Raw genomic sequence first — 18,694 nt, forward strand, 5'->3', positions numbered from 1 at the left:
GATAGATTGATAGGTTTCACAGCCCCTAACATCAGCCTGTGTGATGTGTCTGTAACAGGATTCTGGGGAGCTTGCTTTGTGTTTGCTGTTTGAGTGCTGTCACCTCTTCCTCCCTCCTGTTTATTCGAGTGGTTTTCACAATAAGTTCCTCCGGCGTGGGGCTCCTACGTAAGGCGATTTTAGCTTTTTGTGAGCCGGCCGGGGTACCTTGGTCCTGGTTACTTAATATTTTCAATAGCAAAATTGTTTGTGAGTTTCAGTTACTTACATGAGAGAGGCTAAAACATCACAAATCTCTCTTGCCCTTCCCCCGGTCGTAAAAGACAATCCAACTTGAGAAAATGATAACTGAGACCACTTAGTACATTTGTGCAACATCAGCAAACAAACGATATCTTTAAAATATTGTTTATGGCTCCGAACATCACATATTTGCTATATTATGTACGGGATAAGGAAGGTCATAAACTATTTAAAAGGCAACTTTCCAGCTGTGTTATCACATCCACTGGAAGACAGCCCATGAAAGGACAGAGCGAGGACCCCATGGGGGGAGCACCCTTGAATTAAGGCCCAGTGTGAATGAATAAATAAGGATAGGAAATGGAATTCAACACAATACCCGACTCTAGATGAACTAGAAATACTGGACTCCGGCAGCTATGGTAGTCACCTACCTGATAGCAGAAACAGCAAAGCAACTTATCAGTCACCAAGGAGGAGGAGGCATATTTTTGTCCTCACTGTTCCTCTTTGTCAGGTTTTTACATTACAGCAATCAAATAGAATATTTCTACCTGATCCAAAGTGTGAGAGCTGCCCTATCTCCCTAAAATGCTCGGAGGCCAATTCAGTTAATTACTTCAAGCTAGTTCATTATGAATGTCACTTTATTGCAGGTAATTATCATTTTGCTCTAACAGGCATTAATTGTTTGTATAAAAATAATGTCACCGCACTAAAAAGTGCAATTAAGGGCTTTATGAAACAAATGAATCAGACTAGAACTTTCTAACCGCAGGTGGGAATAACTGGCTGCTGGCTCCTATGAAAAGAACTCATTTACAAGTAACTTGGAAAGTGGGAGTCGAGGTTTGTAAGGTTCTCTCCGCGTGCCCGTGTGCGCGGACGTGGAGACGGCGTTACTCACTACTGCGCGCAGTCAATGAGCTGGTACTCGTTGGAGCGCTCGTAGCAGGCACGCACCCCCTCGTCCTCCCACAGAGCCTTGGCGTGCTCGTAGAATTCCTGAAAGTGAACACGAGAGGGAAGGTTTAGACGCGGGAGCTGCTCCAAGTCAGTGAGACCGGAGTTCACTCTGCCACCAACCCTGGGTGTGATTATTCCCAATTTCGGGGCAAACTAAGGAATGGGCGTTCATAAAGACCTTCGGCGTGCTAAACGTATTCAAAAATTGAATCCTGCTGTCCTCTGATTGTGAATTACTGCTCTTGGGTAGTTGTCATCCTATATTTTTGGGAGTGGGGGGAGGGGCCAGAGTAAACTATTGAATAACTTTGTTTCTTCACCCAACGGCTCATCTAGGACGTATAATCTAATTAGGAGGCGCTGCCAATATATGATTCCATGTCGTGGAAACAGGACGTTTTCATTTGTGAAGATGTGGTGGGATCGAAATTTTCCTTCCAGGAAAATTTGAATTTTAGAAAAAAATATTATGGTTGGGAGTCGCTGGCAAATCTGACCTTGTCCGTCAATGCCTGTCAATCAAAAGAGCAAATGACCTGTGCGTGGTTTTAAATTGCAGTAGGTCATGATTCACATTTCATTTGAACAGAAAAACATTTTTAATTGTATCGGGGCAATTCGTCCCTTACAAGGAAAGAGAAGGTTTTTCTGCAATGTGAATGCAGCAAGAAAAGGGTCAAAAGTAGGCAGGAACGTGAAGTTCAGCTAACAGAAGACCCTTAAGCGGTCACCGTCCTGGTGTATTTTTAACGGGCTGCCTTTTTTCTCCTATTAGAAATACAGAATCACGTCTCATGAAAAAGTCTGTGTTTGGCATTATGTGTGCTGTGTTTACTGCTCGACTTTTTTTCCATTTAAAAGAATTTACCTAGCCATACTTACTAATACTGCTTCCTTGCTAGGAGAAGTTTGCAGCCAAACCCATGTAAAATACACAAACACAAATTCCCACGAAAGCCTGACAAAAGGCAACAATAAGTCATTGTTTTTGCTGTAGACAAGTCTTTTCCTTCTGGGCCTTATAAACTTGCCCATCTTTCCATCTTGTTTCCTGTTCCCCTCTTATAAACTATTCTTCCCCCACAAAGGGGTCAAAACATATATGCTTGGGCCACAGGCAATTTTGTGTTCCCTAAAAATAGTTCTTTATGGAGCAGACAAATCTTTGTAAGCAGTGTCCTGCACGCCAGCCAGGGTGCACAGAGGACAGTCCCTGGGTTATGATTTATTTAGGTGAAGGTCTTTTCTTTCTTTTTTTTGAATAATGAGAAAAGACTTCATTTGCCCCAAGACAAGGACTGACTTTAGAAAAACCTTAATAAAGGTTAAATGGCAAATTGTTTAAAATGAGAATATCTTCCGTTTATAAAACTCACAGCTGGCACTTCATTTCTGCATTCCTTGGTATCTTAGGATATTTTCGATTAGCTGGACAATTAGCATTTGTGTGCCATACTTAACAGTTTCGTTTGTCACAAGATGTGTATAAGGGAATAATTAAGGCTGCCACGACTCATGACTTTTTCTCTCATAAAGATTTACAGTCTAATACAGTGAGAATTGTAGTATTGAACTGTGATGTTTACTTGCGGGGACGGGCGAGCCAAGATTGACGAGGGGTGATAGAAATTCGCTCATCCATCTTGACCAAAGCTCTAATGATTATTTTTCCTATCAATATCACAGAAATGGGTTTCAATGGCAGTGCGCCTGTGGGGGGGGCATCCCAGGGGGGGTGTGTGGGGTGGGAAGGGGCGGGGGCTTAGCTTACGGGAGGGAAATCAAAGTCTGGCACGTTCATCACGCTCAGAATGTAGTCCACTCTGAACTGGTTCTCGGGGTTGGCCAGCTCCACGGGGGGCACCAGGTTGCTCATGGCGGCCACGATGGTCTGAAAATGATGGAGCAAAGCGGTCAGGGGGACAGCGCTGTCTGAAAGGGAGGCTAAAAGAACGACAAAAAGGACCGGGCACGTACTTCAATGGCCTCTTTCAGGTTGTTTTTGATGTCCTGCACTTTGGTGGCCTTCTCACTACAGTGGGATTGAAAAGGAAAAAAAAAAATCATATTGCATCATGCTGACTCACAGTGTCGCTTCAATCACGATTTTCCAACTAAAATAGTATTCTGTTCTTGAAGGAGTGGTGGGTTCAGATCTGTGCAGAGGTTGGAGGTTCCTGAATAAAGGTGGTTTCAAATCATAACCTCCCAGACTGTGTCCCGAGGACACGCCCAATTGGGGCAGATTACCAAGTCGGCATCTAGATAAGGATCAAGGCTACTGTACCAGAAGTGGGGGCTGGCTCATCACTATTCAGAGGTGCTTCCATTTTCTTGAGGCCCACACCGCACTCCAGCACTTCCGAAAAGATTCCTATTGGCCCTTGCTAGCATCCCTGCTTTGGGGGTGGGGTTCGGGAGGGGGAAAAGTTCAAGGTGTGGCTCGGGGCTTCCTCAGTCACTGGATTAGCACATGGACAACCAGTGGATGAAATGCAGGTGGTAGTGTTAATTACAGACTTGAGGGCTTTGGGGCCCTGCTTATTTATTTTTGTTTATTTCAGTAGTCACTGTGTGTCTGTCACTGCAGCCAGCAGCAGTGGATGACATTTCTAGTTGATGATGTTAATATAGATTGATCCCTCGATGTGAATAAGGTAAAAATAAGATTCTGCCCCCAGAAGGCTTTATGATCTGGGACTTATTGGGGGGAAGGGGAGGGAGGCGGTGTGGCCCACGTCCCTCGGTTAAGTAGAGGTTAGCGTTTGTTGCTTATTGATTTTAACTTGGGCACCTGGGACGGCCTGTGTGTAGATGTGGAACCATCTACATTCAGGGTCCCTGGGACCACAGGTAAAGACCACGCCCTTTGGCTCTGAGGTGCCCTGATGTTGTTTGTCCCCCGGTGTCTTTCAGACACTGTCCTTCATCACAGGCACAGCCAGGGAACATTCTCGGGTTTGTGTTCTTAGGGGTTAAGGACCTCTTGCTCGGGGTGTAAATCTTGCCACTCTACTGCCCAGGCGTCACCTCTTGGTTTGGGGGGTGGGATGGGGTATTGAACCCACAGCCATGACACATCTACCGCGTATTAGGCCCTGGGATGTGACAGCACCGTCACGAGGAACTAAGGTGCTGTCCTCACAGAGGAGGGAACTGAGGCTGAGGGAGGGAGGGTCTGAGTGACAGAGGCAGGAGGACAGAGGGGGACACAGAGCTTACGTTTTTCTTGCCGGGATTTTTAAAGAAATCTCTTTAAAGAGAGTCCCAATTTTTGACGTATTCACGGGGTTAATTGCCCAAGAGTCGTGGGATGGAGGTAGAAATTAAACCACGTAGCCCCTCAGGGGCAGAACACGACAGGACATTAATGCAGAGGACACGCGGGGTGGGGGGCGGGGGTAACAGCAAAATGCAGCCCAGCGGGGAGGTCAGCATGTGACGTGGGGAGGCGGCTCTCGGGTCGGGGGACGGGGGATGTCACGTGCTCGCCTGCAAGCGCCCCGCCCCCTCGAGAACCTGGCCTTTCCTTCCATTTTATCCTTTCAAAGTAAGTCTCTGCATATTCGTTTGAGGGGTGGGCCCTCGTTTTCTGAATGATCTCATCGCATTTCATCCCTACCCCAGGGTCAAACTAGCCTTTGAGACCCCGCCCCTCTCACACCGGAATCCGGAGCTGGTTTAGAGATGCTGTGCTCATCAGGGGCTGAGGGTGTGGGGCGACAGGTGGTACCAGGAACCCCCTCATGGTCGGGAGAACTCCAGGCACGGATATGAGAGCTGTGTTGCCAACCAGGAGAGTGGGACCCGTGCCCCAAGCCCCCAGACTCTTAACGCAACGACCCTAGGCTTAAAGGGAGACTGTCCCGACCCCGCTGTGGGGCTATTCTGCTTTGTACATTTCTGAAAATTACTAATCGTGTCCAGACTTGGTGCCACAGTCTGAATCAGGTATTTAAGACGTTGGAGTTTTAAAAGGACACGTGTTTGTCCCTAACGTTCACCCAGGAATTCAAATTCAAAACCCCATAGGACAAATCCATTCCCATTCATTAGAAACGAGCTCCATTTCCATGGTACTAAGAGCCTTTAACCTTTGGTTTTATGGTCCCACCAGAGTTAAAATTAGATATGTCCGGGTATTTAATACCCAAATGAACACAAAGCAAGAGAAAAGTTATTTCCAGAAACCTGATTCTTTCATTCAGTTTGATATTTTGGTCTAAGTAGTAGTATGATAATTGGAAAACTTCCAGTCTTAAATACGGATATTTTGAGAACGGGTTCAGTATTCATCTACGTATGTGAATAGGTGTGGGAGTATATCAAGTCTAAAACAGCTAAAATAGAAATCTAAAATCTAATTCGGGCGTGTAATACTAAAACATAAAAATTCCTCCATTGAAGCAGTTACTCTGTAGATGGAGCTATGATTCTGGGGGCTGGCAGGTTTATCATAATTTTTACTATCGCTTAATGAACTTAACGTTGATTGTGACATTCGGAGAAGATTCCTCATATGTCTCTAAACTACTTAACAAAGCCAAATTGTATATTAATTGCTAGAATTCTGATGGACTGAAAAATGGGGGCTGGAAGTACTTTTAGGATATTATAGCTTCTCCTCCCCCCCCCCCCCCCCGCCCCACATATAAAGCAGATCAGGGCTGCTTTCTATGCTAGGTTTGAATTCTAAGAGCTGCCCACCCCACTCCCCCCTTCAGCTAGTATTAGGGGAAGGCTATGTCGTACTAAGTTCTATACCTTTTTTATATTTATGCCTTTCTTTTTTTCCTTTGGTGGGAAAAGACAGAAGACAGACGCAAGATACAGGGAATGCTGAAACATGCAGATAATTTTTATTTATCACATGTTAATACTTATTTCTACTTGTAGAACAGAGTCACAGATAGAAGAGCAGGCTGTTAGTAGGTATTAGAAGGGTTCAGGGGTCTAGCATAGCATCTAGTACACAGTAGGTGGCTCAGTAAGGATGTGTCATAGCTCTCAAATGCCAACTTTTGGTACAGTAAACTGTCAATCACTTTTTATGTAGATGCCTTGGATGGTTGATACACTACATTTTTGTCAATTAGGGATTCCTTTTTTTGTTTTTTTAATTTTTTTATTTTTTTGGTGTTTTTTTTTTTTTTTTGTTATCTTTAGAGGTTAGGTGGTAGGGCCCCCTCCCCCCTCCCCCCTCCCCAACAGAATAGTATTCTTATTAGAAGTTCCTAAGACGGGCAATTCCAGCATGCAAAGTGTGATGGGACATAGCCGGGAAGATGAGAAATTGAAGCCATCATCTAGGGGTAATATTGTCTAAAAAAAACAGATGAACAAACATGTGTCAGTTACTTGGTCCCAACCCCCCAGTATCCTTTGCCCCTCCCCTCCCAGGCCACAGAAGCTATTTCTTTGAGATGCCCTAGGCTAGGTCAGTCGGCTCTGCATGTTCTCAGGAGAAATAGCTGCTCCTCCACTGCAAGCTGAATAAGCAAAGCAGTGCTCAGAGAGGGTTACCTGGCATGCATGTGTGTGCGTGTATGTGGGGGTGTGTGGGTGTGTGTGTGCGCGCGCGCACGCGTGATGGGCAGTGCGGATGCAGGAAGTGAAGAAAAAAATAATTTGATAATGAATGGAAAAAGATGGAGGCCATCACTAATTTCCTGTCCACTAGCTAACGTAAAGTGCCTTGGGTTAAAATAAGTTTGACAATTTTAAAAAGACCAGAGGCTTTTCGAGATCATTCTCAACAATGACCTCCCCTCCTCAACGTGCCGAGCAATTTTTTTTTCCAAAATTAAGGACAGTGCGGCACCACGTATTTTAATAGAGGTAAAAAAAAAAATTTTTTTCCCCCGGAGGTCTGAAATTTTAAAATCAGACCAACCACTGGGTAGATGGAATTTAGTAGTTTTAAAAACAAGTAGCCAGTTTTAAAAGCAAGTAGCCAATTCAAATGGTGAGCTGAGGGGTTGGAAACCATATGGAAAAACAGCAATTCTCGAGAAACCCTAAACTGATCATCTAAAGCTGAAATCTATAGCCTTCCCCCAGCTGGATCTAATTATACTTTAAGGTTGGCCAAAAAAAAAAAAAAAAAAAAAAATGGTTTTGCACTTCACTTGCTCTGAAATGTTAAGAAATCGTGCTGTTTGCAGACGTATACCAAGATGGCTGATGGCCCTTAAATGATTTTGGTTTTCTTCCCGGGTCTCTGTGTCCTCAGTTTCCCAGTATGATCTTCATGTGTGTCAAGTGTGTGTGTTAAAAAGTTTTTCTGTTTTTGAATGTGCCTACCCATCGCTGTTGCTCCTTGCAGCCTGCGGGTCCTCTTCGCCGCCCCTTTTAAAGAGAGATTGAAAGCTCACCTAATCTGCAAGGCACCGCAATTTCACAAAAAACCCCACACAGCCTCTCTACATTCCTAAACAAATGGCCACCATCCTCCCGTTAATTCTTAGGTCGCCTTCCTGGCTAAATTGGAATGTCTACTGAGACTGCAGGCCGTAGAGGGAAGAATTCCACACCTTCGCTGCAGTATTAGCAGAGTCCTCTGGGGACTCCCGTCGGGTACATAAGAGACGGATAATTATTTTCTTGTGCTTTCACTAAATGTACATGCATCAGGGAGCTAAAGCAGTGATTTATCTCACAATTCTTTGGAGAATACAGCAGCACATAAGGCCCCTGATTGTCCCAGACCTCAGTCTTCACCATGTTGCATCTGAACACAGACATGGGTGCTTTTGGCCCATGATTTCCTGCTGCCAATATTAATTTCCTCCCTTTTTGTAGTCGGGAAACTATGTTTTTATTTCTATATAACTGCTCCCCATAAACTGTCATCAATGAAAAGTGTGCCTGGACCGTAAGGCAACAAAAAATAGAAAGAATAAACCCACTACCACCAACCCTCCCCACCCCCCAAAACCCAATCTTCATGAATGGTAGGAATTCCTCCTTGAAGGTGGGACGGGCAAGATGGCTTAAGCTGTCTATGTGGGTTTGTACTTGATTAGCTTATTAGCTCAACCAGTGTTAATGGCACTTTTTAAAAAAAAATGTAAGATAGAGAGTTAGCGTTGAGTTAGGAAAATCCGCATTTGACCTCTGTATTTCTGAAGGTCAGATTAATGACATGTTACTCTGCAGATGTACTCGGCACAGCAGTCTGCGGACAGTTAAGGCAAATGTAATAGCTCAGCCCAGCCCTGACAAAGCGCACATTTACGGAGGAAGGAGGGAGAGACCCTGCACCACACAAAACACCCTTTCGTGGACGGATGTCCCCACTTCACAAGGAATTCCTAGTGGAGAAGGAAACCGCTTTTGTTGCAATACCACAGCGAGGAAAAAGAAAAAAGGAGGCTCAGTTGGACGAGATAAAAATAAGGTTTCTAGACTCACATAAAGAATTCCCCTGTATGTCACTTTCACGGGCTAAATTTAACATCCTCGGAGATTACCTATGGCTTCCTCTACAAAGCAGGCAAACTGGGAATGTCACTTCCTCTTTTGAAAAAAAAGAAAAGAGAAGTTCTGGTTTAAATGCCTCGTCTGCATTACGGACGGGCTCACTTAGGGAGGAGAATCCTTTCCCTAAAAATTAAAAAATTTTAGGGCAATCTGCAGAGTAATAAAACTTTAAGTGAATTATGTCAAGGATGTCCTATCTTCTATTGGACTCGAGCTAAGGTAAACAGTGGCTGCTGCATCCTTTTAAAAAATTCGAGCCATGTCCAGTTTTAATCAAAATATTTATCTAGAGGGTACATGGTCAAATTATTTTTGCTTAACTAGCCTCATGAAGCAGCTCTCCCCAGCAAGTTGCAGGGGGGAAAATTATGCAAGATTTTTCTTTAAATTACAAAATCATAGTAAGAAGCCTATTTCAGGTTTTTTGTTTTAATTGACGGATGGCAACTCCGGTGGCAAGGCTTTAGAAATTAAGAATTGCAGAACTGGTTTGTGACAAGTGTACTGACTTATTTAATTAACAGCATGTATGTGCATATCAGTAACTCATCAGGAGCCATTCATAAAATTAATAGTCCATCCCTCTGAATTTTAAAGCTTAAAAAGCATCCTAAACTGTCCGTTTGTATGAGTGATGTCATCCTTTTCTCCACCCCCCCCCATTATTTGGTCTAAGAAATTCTAGAATTTTCCATAAAGAGCCTGTTTTCCGTAAACTGCCTTCAGCGCAGTTCTTTTACCTCTGAAAGGTGATAAAATTCATCTTTGTCATGTCCCCCCACTCCCAGTAGGCGACAGTAACTTTTTTTTTTTTTTAACTGGTTTGTTTGGGGTGCACAACTGAATTAAACCATGCCCCCTTGACTCAATCTTCCCTTTTGAAACCAAGGGGGAATGCAACTTTCAATTGAATCCATGTTTAAGAAAGGGAATAGGATTGCTAACTAGTAACTGCAAACTAGTGCCTTCAGGTGTTTGTAATCTAGTGAGGTTAACTGCTCTCACCCCCGTGAAAACAGAGGCTGGGTCTGGGGAGACTTGCGCCCCTTATTTACATCCTTCCTGGCAAGTAGAAGGCCATTCCCATCTTTTACATCCCTGATATAGGCACTCTCTCGTTTCATCTTTATTCTCACTGCGGTATTGTCACATTGTCCTATAGCAAAATGCCCTGAAGGACTTTTCGAAGGCAAAAGTACCTCTTGGTCTGGCCGGAAGTGCCCAACTCCCAGCCTTTCCATCATTTAAACGTCTCCTTTTTCTTTTCTTTAGGCAAGACCATCGATTTTTAAAAAGGGAAACAATGATTTACCCATGATAATTCCAAAGGGGGGGGGTGGGGAATGAGGAATTATGAACAAGGGCTGACTCTTCCAACTTTGTTTTATGTGACAATCTCATTGAAACCATGTTTCCCTAGTAGTTTACAACATCCTGCACTGGTGCCTTGCGCTGAAATGTGCTTGGGGGCGGGGGGCGTCTCTGCCATGGTCAGCATCACCAGGCAAAAAGGGTGGCCACGGCCAGCGTCAGCTATGTCGGAGACCCACTGCACCAAAAGCTGCCGCAGACCCGTCACGGGGCCAACACTGGGGCTTTATTATTATTACTGTTTCGTTGCTGCACCAAAGAGTAAAAGGAGGGAGAGGAGAACAACCCCTAAAGAGCTCTTCCCTGGATTTTCTAACATGTAGGCTGAAAAAAATCAAGCAGACGTTGCCCAGCCCCCAAAAGCTACCTAAACTTCCTAAAGGTTAGTATCCAATGTGCTACTCTGCCTGTGCCCTTGCCACAGATTTGACACTTACTCTCCATTAAACCCATTAACATGCAGGATCCTCATTTGCTTCACGATGGTGCTTTTACCAGATTCTCCAGCACCTAGAAAATGAAAGTAAGTCTCAGGTTAAGAGGGAGGCATTTTACACACTTTGGGCAGGGAGGAGAGAGAGAGAGGACTGCCGGTTTCTCCATAGAAGCAACACACAAAAAACAAAGAAGAGACTTGCAATTTTCCTTGACATTTCGACGCAGAGAAAATGAAATAAACATCTAACTTTGTGTGTACCTGCAGTATTTCACCATCAGAACAACAAACAAGAATTAAAGGTTTTGCTTTGTTCAGGTGTTTTGTTTTATTTTTCCTTTTGGTTGCCTTAAAATTTGTGGGGTGGGCAAAGGGGCAAAGAAAGAATGACGCAATTTTGTCATGGGAGAGGGGGGGTCAAGAAAATTACAGTTAAAGCCATGAAACTGGATGTTTGAACTATGAGCGTTCACTGGTAAAAATGTACACATTAATGTATACGGCCACATAATTTACTGCTTGTCAGATGTTTCATGGTTAAAATACCCCAGTATTCACAAACAATGCCCCGGCCCTGCAGGCGCCCCCAGATCACGTACTGACGCAGCAACCGCCTCTTCAACATTTTCTTAAGGCTGCTGCCTTCTCTGCAGGGTTCTAGCCCCCCTGGGCTACTTAAAAATCAACCCCTAAGCCCCATAATATTACATTTTATCCACTTCTCCACACCCCTCCCCCTTTCCCTGCTAACTTTATTTTTCTAAAGATAAACTCTCTCTGGATATGACAACCATGGGAGGGGGACACCATTGATTTGCTGTCAACTTCTCGAGAAACACATTTAAATATTAAATACAAGGCTTGAGAACTACCCTATTAGCATGTTAAAAGGACAGGACTTTAATCAGAAGGGAAAATATTCCTGGGAACTACTGAATTTTCAAAGATTCCAAGCCCTTCCCAACGAACAGAGCTAGAAGGGGAACATGCCCCCATTTTAAATCACCTTTCATTTGTAAAAACATATATTTTATGGAAAAAACACTTCCATCAAGCTAGAAGGAGGATTGATAGTTTCTCATTTTCTGTTTTTGCAAATGGATACTCTAACAACTAACCCTGAGGGGACAATTTTTTGTCCTCCTCAAGCACAAACCTGTTTGATTTTTTAGTCCTCTTTTACACTTTTAATTTTATTAATTGTTTTGTTTTACTGCCCAGAGAGCAAAGCATTCCTCCTTCTCTTGCCTTTTCACAAGGCTGTAATCAATATCTGTAAAAAGTTAAAATCAGTTTCCACAGAAACATTGATTTCAAAGCAAACATTCTATCTTAATGAGCCTAACTCTCATAAATTAAAATATTAAAGCTACGATTAAGAGATTCCATGAAGAGAACACACAGTCTTAATCAGAATCTCCAACACTCTCGTGTTAAAATGTGTTGTGTATCACCTCTCTTTACGGGCACAAACAGGTCCGTGCCTCAGTTTCCCCATTTAGGAAATTAGAGAATTGGACTGAAAAATTACTGCAAGATCTTTTGTGGTACTGTAATTCACTCAGATTTCATATCATTAAATTAAAAAAGAGGATTCTGGGCATCACTACTTTCCCTTTTTTGTGGGGGGGGGGCATCATTTGGTGAGAATCACCATTTAAAGATGCAAAATGTGTGGCACTGCCTTGGGCTGCAGACCCCCATATGCCAGAGCCTTCCATCAATTACGGTAACAGGGCTAGGACACCTGGGAAAGGTTAGCCCAGTGATGCCAGGTATGTTCAGAGCAACAGTCTCAGGTGAAGACTTTGTGATGTCCGTGCAAGGGTGTTAGAAATTTAAGGTACCATTAGCATCACACTTTTTTTAAATTAGTATTCAGATTAGCAGGAGTGTTCCTAGGAAAGATTCTAGACTTTTCTAGGCTTATACTTTGAAATCAAATTACATGCACGTTAATATTCACATAGCATAGTTCCACCTTTAGAAGTTTTTGACAACACCTCAACATACGTACCATTTAATTACTGTAACTGCAAATGCATAAACACACACCAAAGGGACTTATTTTCACTTAATAATTTTCTGCTTTACATAAATCTGGACCCAGGAGAACAAAGACGTGACCCATCCAAAAAAAAAAGCAAAGCAGACGCCACCACAAAGAAAAAACAGCCCTTTACATTTGATTCTTCATAATCAAGCTGTTCTGTTGATATGTGACCATGAACTAGGTCTTAACCTAGCAAATTCACAAATTAACTCAGATAGCCAAATTACTAAGGAAGTGGAAAACTTCCATACTAATTAATGCTTGTGTAATTCTTCTGGTTATTTCAACAATTTCTTTTATGCTTCTTTTGATTTATTTTTCCAAAGCAGCACCTTTAAGACAAAAGGGGAAAAGGCTATCTCCTTAAGAGTTAACACACACACCCCCGCGTTTTTTTTTTTGTTTTTTGTTTTTGGCCAAAGAGGAAAAACCGCAATCAAAAGAGAAAACCCCAAACCAAACAACCAAATGTCACTTGACAAACAACTAATTAATGTAGTCTCATCTCCTTCCACCTGGGAAAAGTCTTTTCCTTAAAGCGTTCTCAATCCCCCCTCCCACCTTGAAAAGGACAAAAAAAACCACGCCATTTCCAGACCAAGAAGCCATTTACAGACAAATGTCATTTTCCAGTTCTGATTTGTGCATGTTTTTTTTTTTTTCTTTCCATTTTTTTCACAAAGCACTCTCAATGTGGCCGACTAACAGGAAAATGTGTGTGTGTGTGTTAATGGTTTGGGGGGGGCGGCAGCTGCTACAGTTAATTCTCTTCTTTGCTTTTCAAAGAGCCTGCATATCTGGAAGGGGAAAAAAGGTCATACTGTAAAATGACGTGTCATTTGGCTTCACTGGGCACTTAGAGTACTAACTCCATTTTTTTTTTTTTTTCGGCCTTATTTTATTCGATTCTCCTCTTCCTTCCACGGCCCGGCCCGGCCCGGGACACGTCTGCTCCGCGCACACAGTGTGTCCTGCCCGCAACGCACCAAGTCGCGCCCAGCGGCCGCCGCGCTCCCTCCTCCGCCCGCCCCCCCCCTCCGGCGCCACGACTCGCCCGCGCCCCCTCCCCCTCGCTGCACCACCTTTACCACTCCGAGCCCTTCCGAGGGGCTGATGTCACCCGCCCCCCCATTCTCCTCGGCCACTTCTCCCGCCGAACCTCCCCTCGACGAGGCCCCCTCCGCCACCGCGGCGCCCCCCCCCCTTCTCCGCCGGCCCCTCTCGCTTTCTCCCCTTCCCTCTCCCAACAAATCACACACCCAACGGAGGCGGGTCCCCCTCCCTCGGCCCGCCACCCCATTTCCTGTCCCCGAAACCCTCTTTTTGTCGCAGTCTCCCGAGCCCTATGGGACTCCCCCTCCCCCTCCCCAACACGCACCCGAACCCCTGGCGTCGTGTAGGCCTCGCGGAAAAAGAGAGAGAAAAGAGCGAGGGGGAGGGCGAGAGAGAGACACAGGGCGAGCGGCCAGGGGAGGGGGACCCGCGCCCGCGTCACTACGGCCCCCCGACCCATTTTGGGCCCCCGCCCGGCCGAATGGCGCCCCGGGGTCCCCCTTCCGGCCTCGCCCCCGGGAGACTGAGCCCGCGGGCGGGCGGCGGGCTCGGGAGCGCGCGCCCGGGGCGGGGGGCGGGCTCGGCGCGCGCGGCCTGCGGGGCGCCCCGAGGGGCCCCCGGGCCGGGCCGGGCCGGGGCCGGCGCCCCCCGCCCCGCCCTTACCCAGCAGCAGCAGGCGGTGCGTGGCCCGGTAGACCTGCTTGTCCTTCTGCAGCTGCTTCTCGATCTTTTTGTTGGCCTCGCGCTGCGCCTTCTCTTCGTTGCGCTGGTCCTCGGTCTTACTGTTTCCGAGGCAGCCCATGGCGGCGGCGGCGGCGGGGCGCGGGGCGCGGCCGGGCTGCGGCGGCGGCGGCGGCGGCGGCGGGGCCGGGCGCGGGCGGCCTCACGCGGGCGGAGAGGGCCGGGGCAGCGCCGGGCGGGCGGGCCGGGCGCGGGCTCGGCTCCTCGGGGAGGAGCGCGCGGGGCGGACTGCGGGCCGCGCGGGGAGGGTGGTGTCGGTCTGACCGAGCCGAGCGCGCGGCTCCCGGCCCCTCGAGCCGAAGCCGAGGGGTCTGATGGCCGCCGCGGACCGAGGCGGACCAGAGCAGGAGCTGCGGGAGCTGCTGCCGCCGCTGCCGCCGCCGCCGCTCTTATTGCCTCGGCCGGGGCCCCGCCGCCGCCCCGACCCAAAGCTCCGCGGCGGGCGGGGGGAGGCGGGGGGAGGAGGAGGCGGCGGCGGCGAGGGGGGTGGAAGGAGGAGGAGGAGGAGGAGGAGGGATGAGGAGCAGCCGCGGCAGCGGCCGCGGCGGCAGGGAGGGCGGGAGCTGGCGGAGGGAGGCGCCCCCCCCCACGAGTACCCGGGGAGGGGGTCCCTCTGCCCGCGCCCGGCCCGGGACGGAACGGGCCTGGGAGACGCCCCCTCGCCCCCCTGGCTCGGGCCCCAAGCGGGGCCGTCCGCGGGGGGGAGAGGGGGCGTCTCCGAGCCGGTGACGACCCCTCGCACGACGCCAACGCTCCACCCCCCGGGCCGCGTCGCCCTGCGGCCCCCGAGGCCGAGCCCCCTCCCCCCTCCCGCGGGCGCCGCCGAGGGGCCGGGGTGGGCGGAAGGGGAGGGAGCGCGAGCCAGAGCCCGGACTTAGGAAATTTTTCGAAAAGAAGAGAGAGACAGAGAGAGCTAAAGAGCAGGGAGTGTGGAAGAAGCGAGGCGAGCACGAACCAAAGGACAGAGCAACCGAAAAGGAAAATGTGTCCAAACACACACACACACAAATACTCAATAAAACTCCACACTACACAGCGATGGTGGTGTCTGGTGGCGGGGGAGGGGACGGGGGTCTGACTAGATGAGCCGCTCGTCGCGCCCCTGGCGCTGGGCGCCATGGCCCGAGCCGAAGGCACCCGAGGTCCCGGAGCGCCCACGGCCTCTGCGCTTGGCCCGGCCGCCCACGAAGGAGAAGAAGGCGCAGCCCAGGAACATTCGGAAGCAGCAGGTCGCCCCGAAAAAGAAGCCGCAGCCGCGGCCCTGCTCCGGGCGCTTCTGCAGCAGGAAGTCGAGCACCCACGCGGGGCTGCGCACGGAGAGGACCAGGAAGGTCAGGAGCGGCAGGTGGGCGCTCAGCGCGCTGATCTTCAGCAGCCCGGACCCCCACACGGCGCCCCTGAAGCCTCGCAAGGCGTCGAACAGGTCGTCCTCGTCCTCGTCGCTCGAGTCCGTGTCCCACTCGATCCAGATCCTACTCGTGGCCCCGGCGCCGGCGCCCACGCCGCCCCCGCCGGCGCCCTCCGCGGCGCCCTCGTCTGCGCCGGCGGCGGCGGCAGCGGCGGCGACCTCCGGGCCTCGGGCCTCCTCCTGGGCTTCTGGCACCTTCTTCTTCTTCTTCTTCTCCTTCTTCTTCTTCTTCTTCTTCTGCATCTTCTCCAACTTCTTCCTCTCCTTCTCCTTCTTCTTCTCTTCGTTTCTTCTCTGCTCCAGTAGCTTCTTCTCGATCTTCCGCCGCTCCTTTTCGGTCAGCAACTTCTCGGAGGGCGCCTCTTGCTCCGGCTTCTTGGGGGGCTTCTCGGTGTCCCCTTTCTTCCGCGACGCGTGCGGCTCGGCCAGCGTTGCAGCCACCGCCGCAGCTTCGGCAGCCACCCCGGCCGCAGCCAGCGCTGTCTTCCTCTCGCTCTCCACCGCCCAAGCTTTGATCTTCATGGCCATCTTCAGCATGGTGGCTCGGCCACCTCGGGGTGCCTGGCTCTCGCCTGGCCCGGGCGCCCTGCTTGCCCCCGGCCTCGGGCTGGCCGGACCCCGTGCGCCCCGTGTCGGGGGAGTCGGCTGCGATCCCCGCTGCGCTGCCCCGGGACCGCGGAGCGCGGCTGCCGGGCTTCGTTCGGGCTGCTGGGCTGGCTGCCTAAGAGTTAGCGCCAAAAAGGGTGAGCAAACGAAAAAGGGGCGAGAACAAACCAAAAAGCACCCAACAACACGATAAATCAAAAAGCAACAAGAAATGTCAAACAACTCAAAAAAGAAAAGTGCAGAGGCGCGATGGCACGAGGTTGCTGTTACCCTCAGGCGCTCCTTGGTTAAGCTCTTGGGCACGCCAATGGAGAAAAGAGAAGAGAGAGAGAATTGGGGGGTGCCCGGGAGGCGCGGGCAGGGCGGCAGTGCTGGGGCACCCCTGCCCCGTCCCGGCCCCGGTGGCTATTTCCCCGCGCCGGGCGACTCGCACTTCCGCGGGAGGCCACGGTGCCCCCGGACTTACATGTGAGTGAGGTGCACTCACACGCAAGGCAGTGCCTGCCTGCCTGCCGGCCGCCCGCCGCCGCCCCGCGCTGGGACAGGGGTTCGCTCCAGCCGCGGCGCCGCAGCCCGGAGCCAGAGAGCCTGCGAGCCAGCGAGCGAGCCGCGCCGGGCCGGCCACCTGACGCAGCCCGCTCCGCGGTGCCGACGCGACTGAGTGTCCCCGCCGGAGAGCAGCGCTCCTAAGCAGCCCGATGACGCCCCAGCCTCTTCAGAGGACGGACCCACCGTGGCGGCCCCTATAAACCGAAGGGGAAGCCGAAAAATCGGCCCGCCGGGGACGCGCCCAAACGGGCCGCCGCGCACCCCGGAGGTGCAGGCCGGTGCGGGGTCCACGCGGGAGTGGGCGCGGGGCGCGGGGGACGCGGCGGCGGGGGCCGAGGGGGCGCCCAAGGCGGTGGGCGCCGGACCCCGCCTCCCAGACCTGCCTCCCAATTTTCGGTGAGTGGTGTAGCCCTGGGCGGCGTGCAAAGTGTGCGACGGCGGCGCTTACCCCTGCTGCGCGCCTCCTTACCTCCAGCTTCCCGGTTAGCGCGCGCGGGGACCGCCACCCACCCCTCCCTCCCGGCGGCGCGTGCCCGGCAGTCGGTCGTCCGATGAGAGGTGTTAACGTGAGCGCGAAAAACGAGCATCGCAAGAGCAAGCAGGCGCCGGCGACTCGAGAGCCGAGCGGTGGTGGCCGGGGCCGCGCGGTCTGCGCCCCCGGAGTCCTCCTGGGCGGGACAGGTGGCGGACCAGGGCGTCCCGGTTATACGAGGCCGGGCCGGGGCGCCGCGGGGGGATGCTCTGGAACAGACGGAAAAGTAGTTTATTGAACACGAATTTGTTTGAGAATTGTTTAAAGACTTTCAAGAGTCCCACCCCAGCCCTGTCCCATATGAGGATAGGGTGAATGAAGAGCAGTGACACCAAGTTCTCAACGACTCGGCCGCGGCTCACTTTTCCTGGGACCTTGGTTGAGCCTCCCGGTTGAGCCCTGCGCGTGTCTGCTTGGGTACAATTCATTCATTCAGTCAATAAAAGTTTGGTCCGTGCGGCCCACCTTGGGCCCAGGTGAGTCAAGAGTAGCCCGGCCGTCAATCTAAGACTTGGCAACTGCCTTTGGTGGGTCACGGCTGCCTGCCGGTCAACGCAAATCCACAAAGTAGTCGTGAACTCTCCCGCCTTTAACTTTCTTTCACTTCGAAACAGTAAAACTTTGGATGTTTGGGGGGATAGAAGGAAAGAGGCTGCCTACTTGTAAATGGAAACACAGCTAACATACCTAGGGGGTGGGGTGATTGTTCGGTTTGGTCAGAGGCCTTGAGTAAATTGTCCAAATAGTGTTGTTTTCTTTGAAAATAGACATTGTTAACCATTCAACGGGACTGCTGCAATCCCCCGCTTCTCCTCCGTTTGCTCAACTCAAAGTAAGAAAAGTTGTGACAGATGAAGATGTCAGCTATTATTGTTCTTGGCCCCATCCAGTACACCTCTACCCTCCTTCTACAAGGCCTCACTTTATGGACCTGAAAGACAGCGGAGGGCAATTCAAAGCCAGCAGAGAACACTTGGAATTAAGAACAGGAAGCGAAATCTTCACGCCAGACCCTCATGATCTACATCTGCTACCTCGCCTGACTGCGGGTCTCAGACTCGCTCGAACTCTGCAGAAAAGTTGCTGTGCTTGCCCTTTCCTCCTCACATCCAAATAAGCCAGGTCTTGAGCACACTCTGGATATGGCCTCTCCTTCTTACACAAAAATACACCTTCTTTCGACAAAAACTCAAAGGAACTACCGTTCGTCTAAACAAAAGCCGATAAAAATACTGACCCTATAGACGGGAATGT

General features: G+C 49.9%; 1 protein-coding gene across 11 annotated transcripts in view; it reads right to left on the minus strand.

The window, feature by feature from the left end:
• The window catches only part of GNAS (GNAS complex locus), a 66,917-nt gene that overhangs the window by 4,073 nt on the left and 44,150 nt on the right, over positions 1-18,694 (minus strand). For 2 of the 11 annotated variants that reach the window (XM_059895895.1, XM_059895886.1), the window contains exons 2-6: positions 10,500-10,572; positions 7,513-7,557; positions 3,187-3,244; positions 2,981-3,100; positions 1,151-1,248 (exon numbers count right to left, since the gene is read on the minus strand). In XM_059895895.1, the coding sequence (XP_059751878.1) occupies positions 1,151-1,248; positions 2,981-3,100; positions 3,187-3,244; positions 7,513-7,557; positions 10,500-10,572 (394 nt within the window). Of the gene's footprint in view, positions 1-1,150; positions 1,249-2,980; positions 3,101-3,186; positions 3,245-7,512; positions 7,558-10,499; positions 10,573-14,267; positions 14,455-18,694 lie in introns of those variants that run through there. The other 9 variants (XM_059895897.1, XM_059895889.1, XM_059895896.1 and 6 more) reach the window with 7 other exon arrangements.

Source organism: Balaenoptera ricei, chromosome 15 (genome assembly GCF_028023285.1).
Source record: "Balaenoptera ricei isolate mBalRic1 chromosome 15, mBalRic1.hap2, whole genome shotgun sequence".
Lineage (NCBI taxonomy): Eukaryota > Metazoa > Chordata > Mammalia > Artiodactyla > Balaenopteridae > Balaenoptera > Balaenoptera ricei.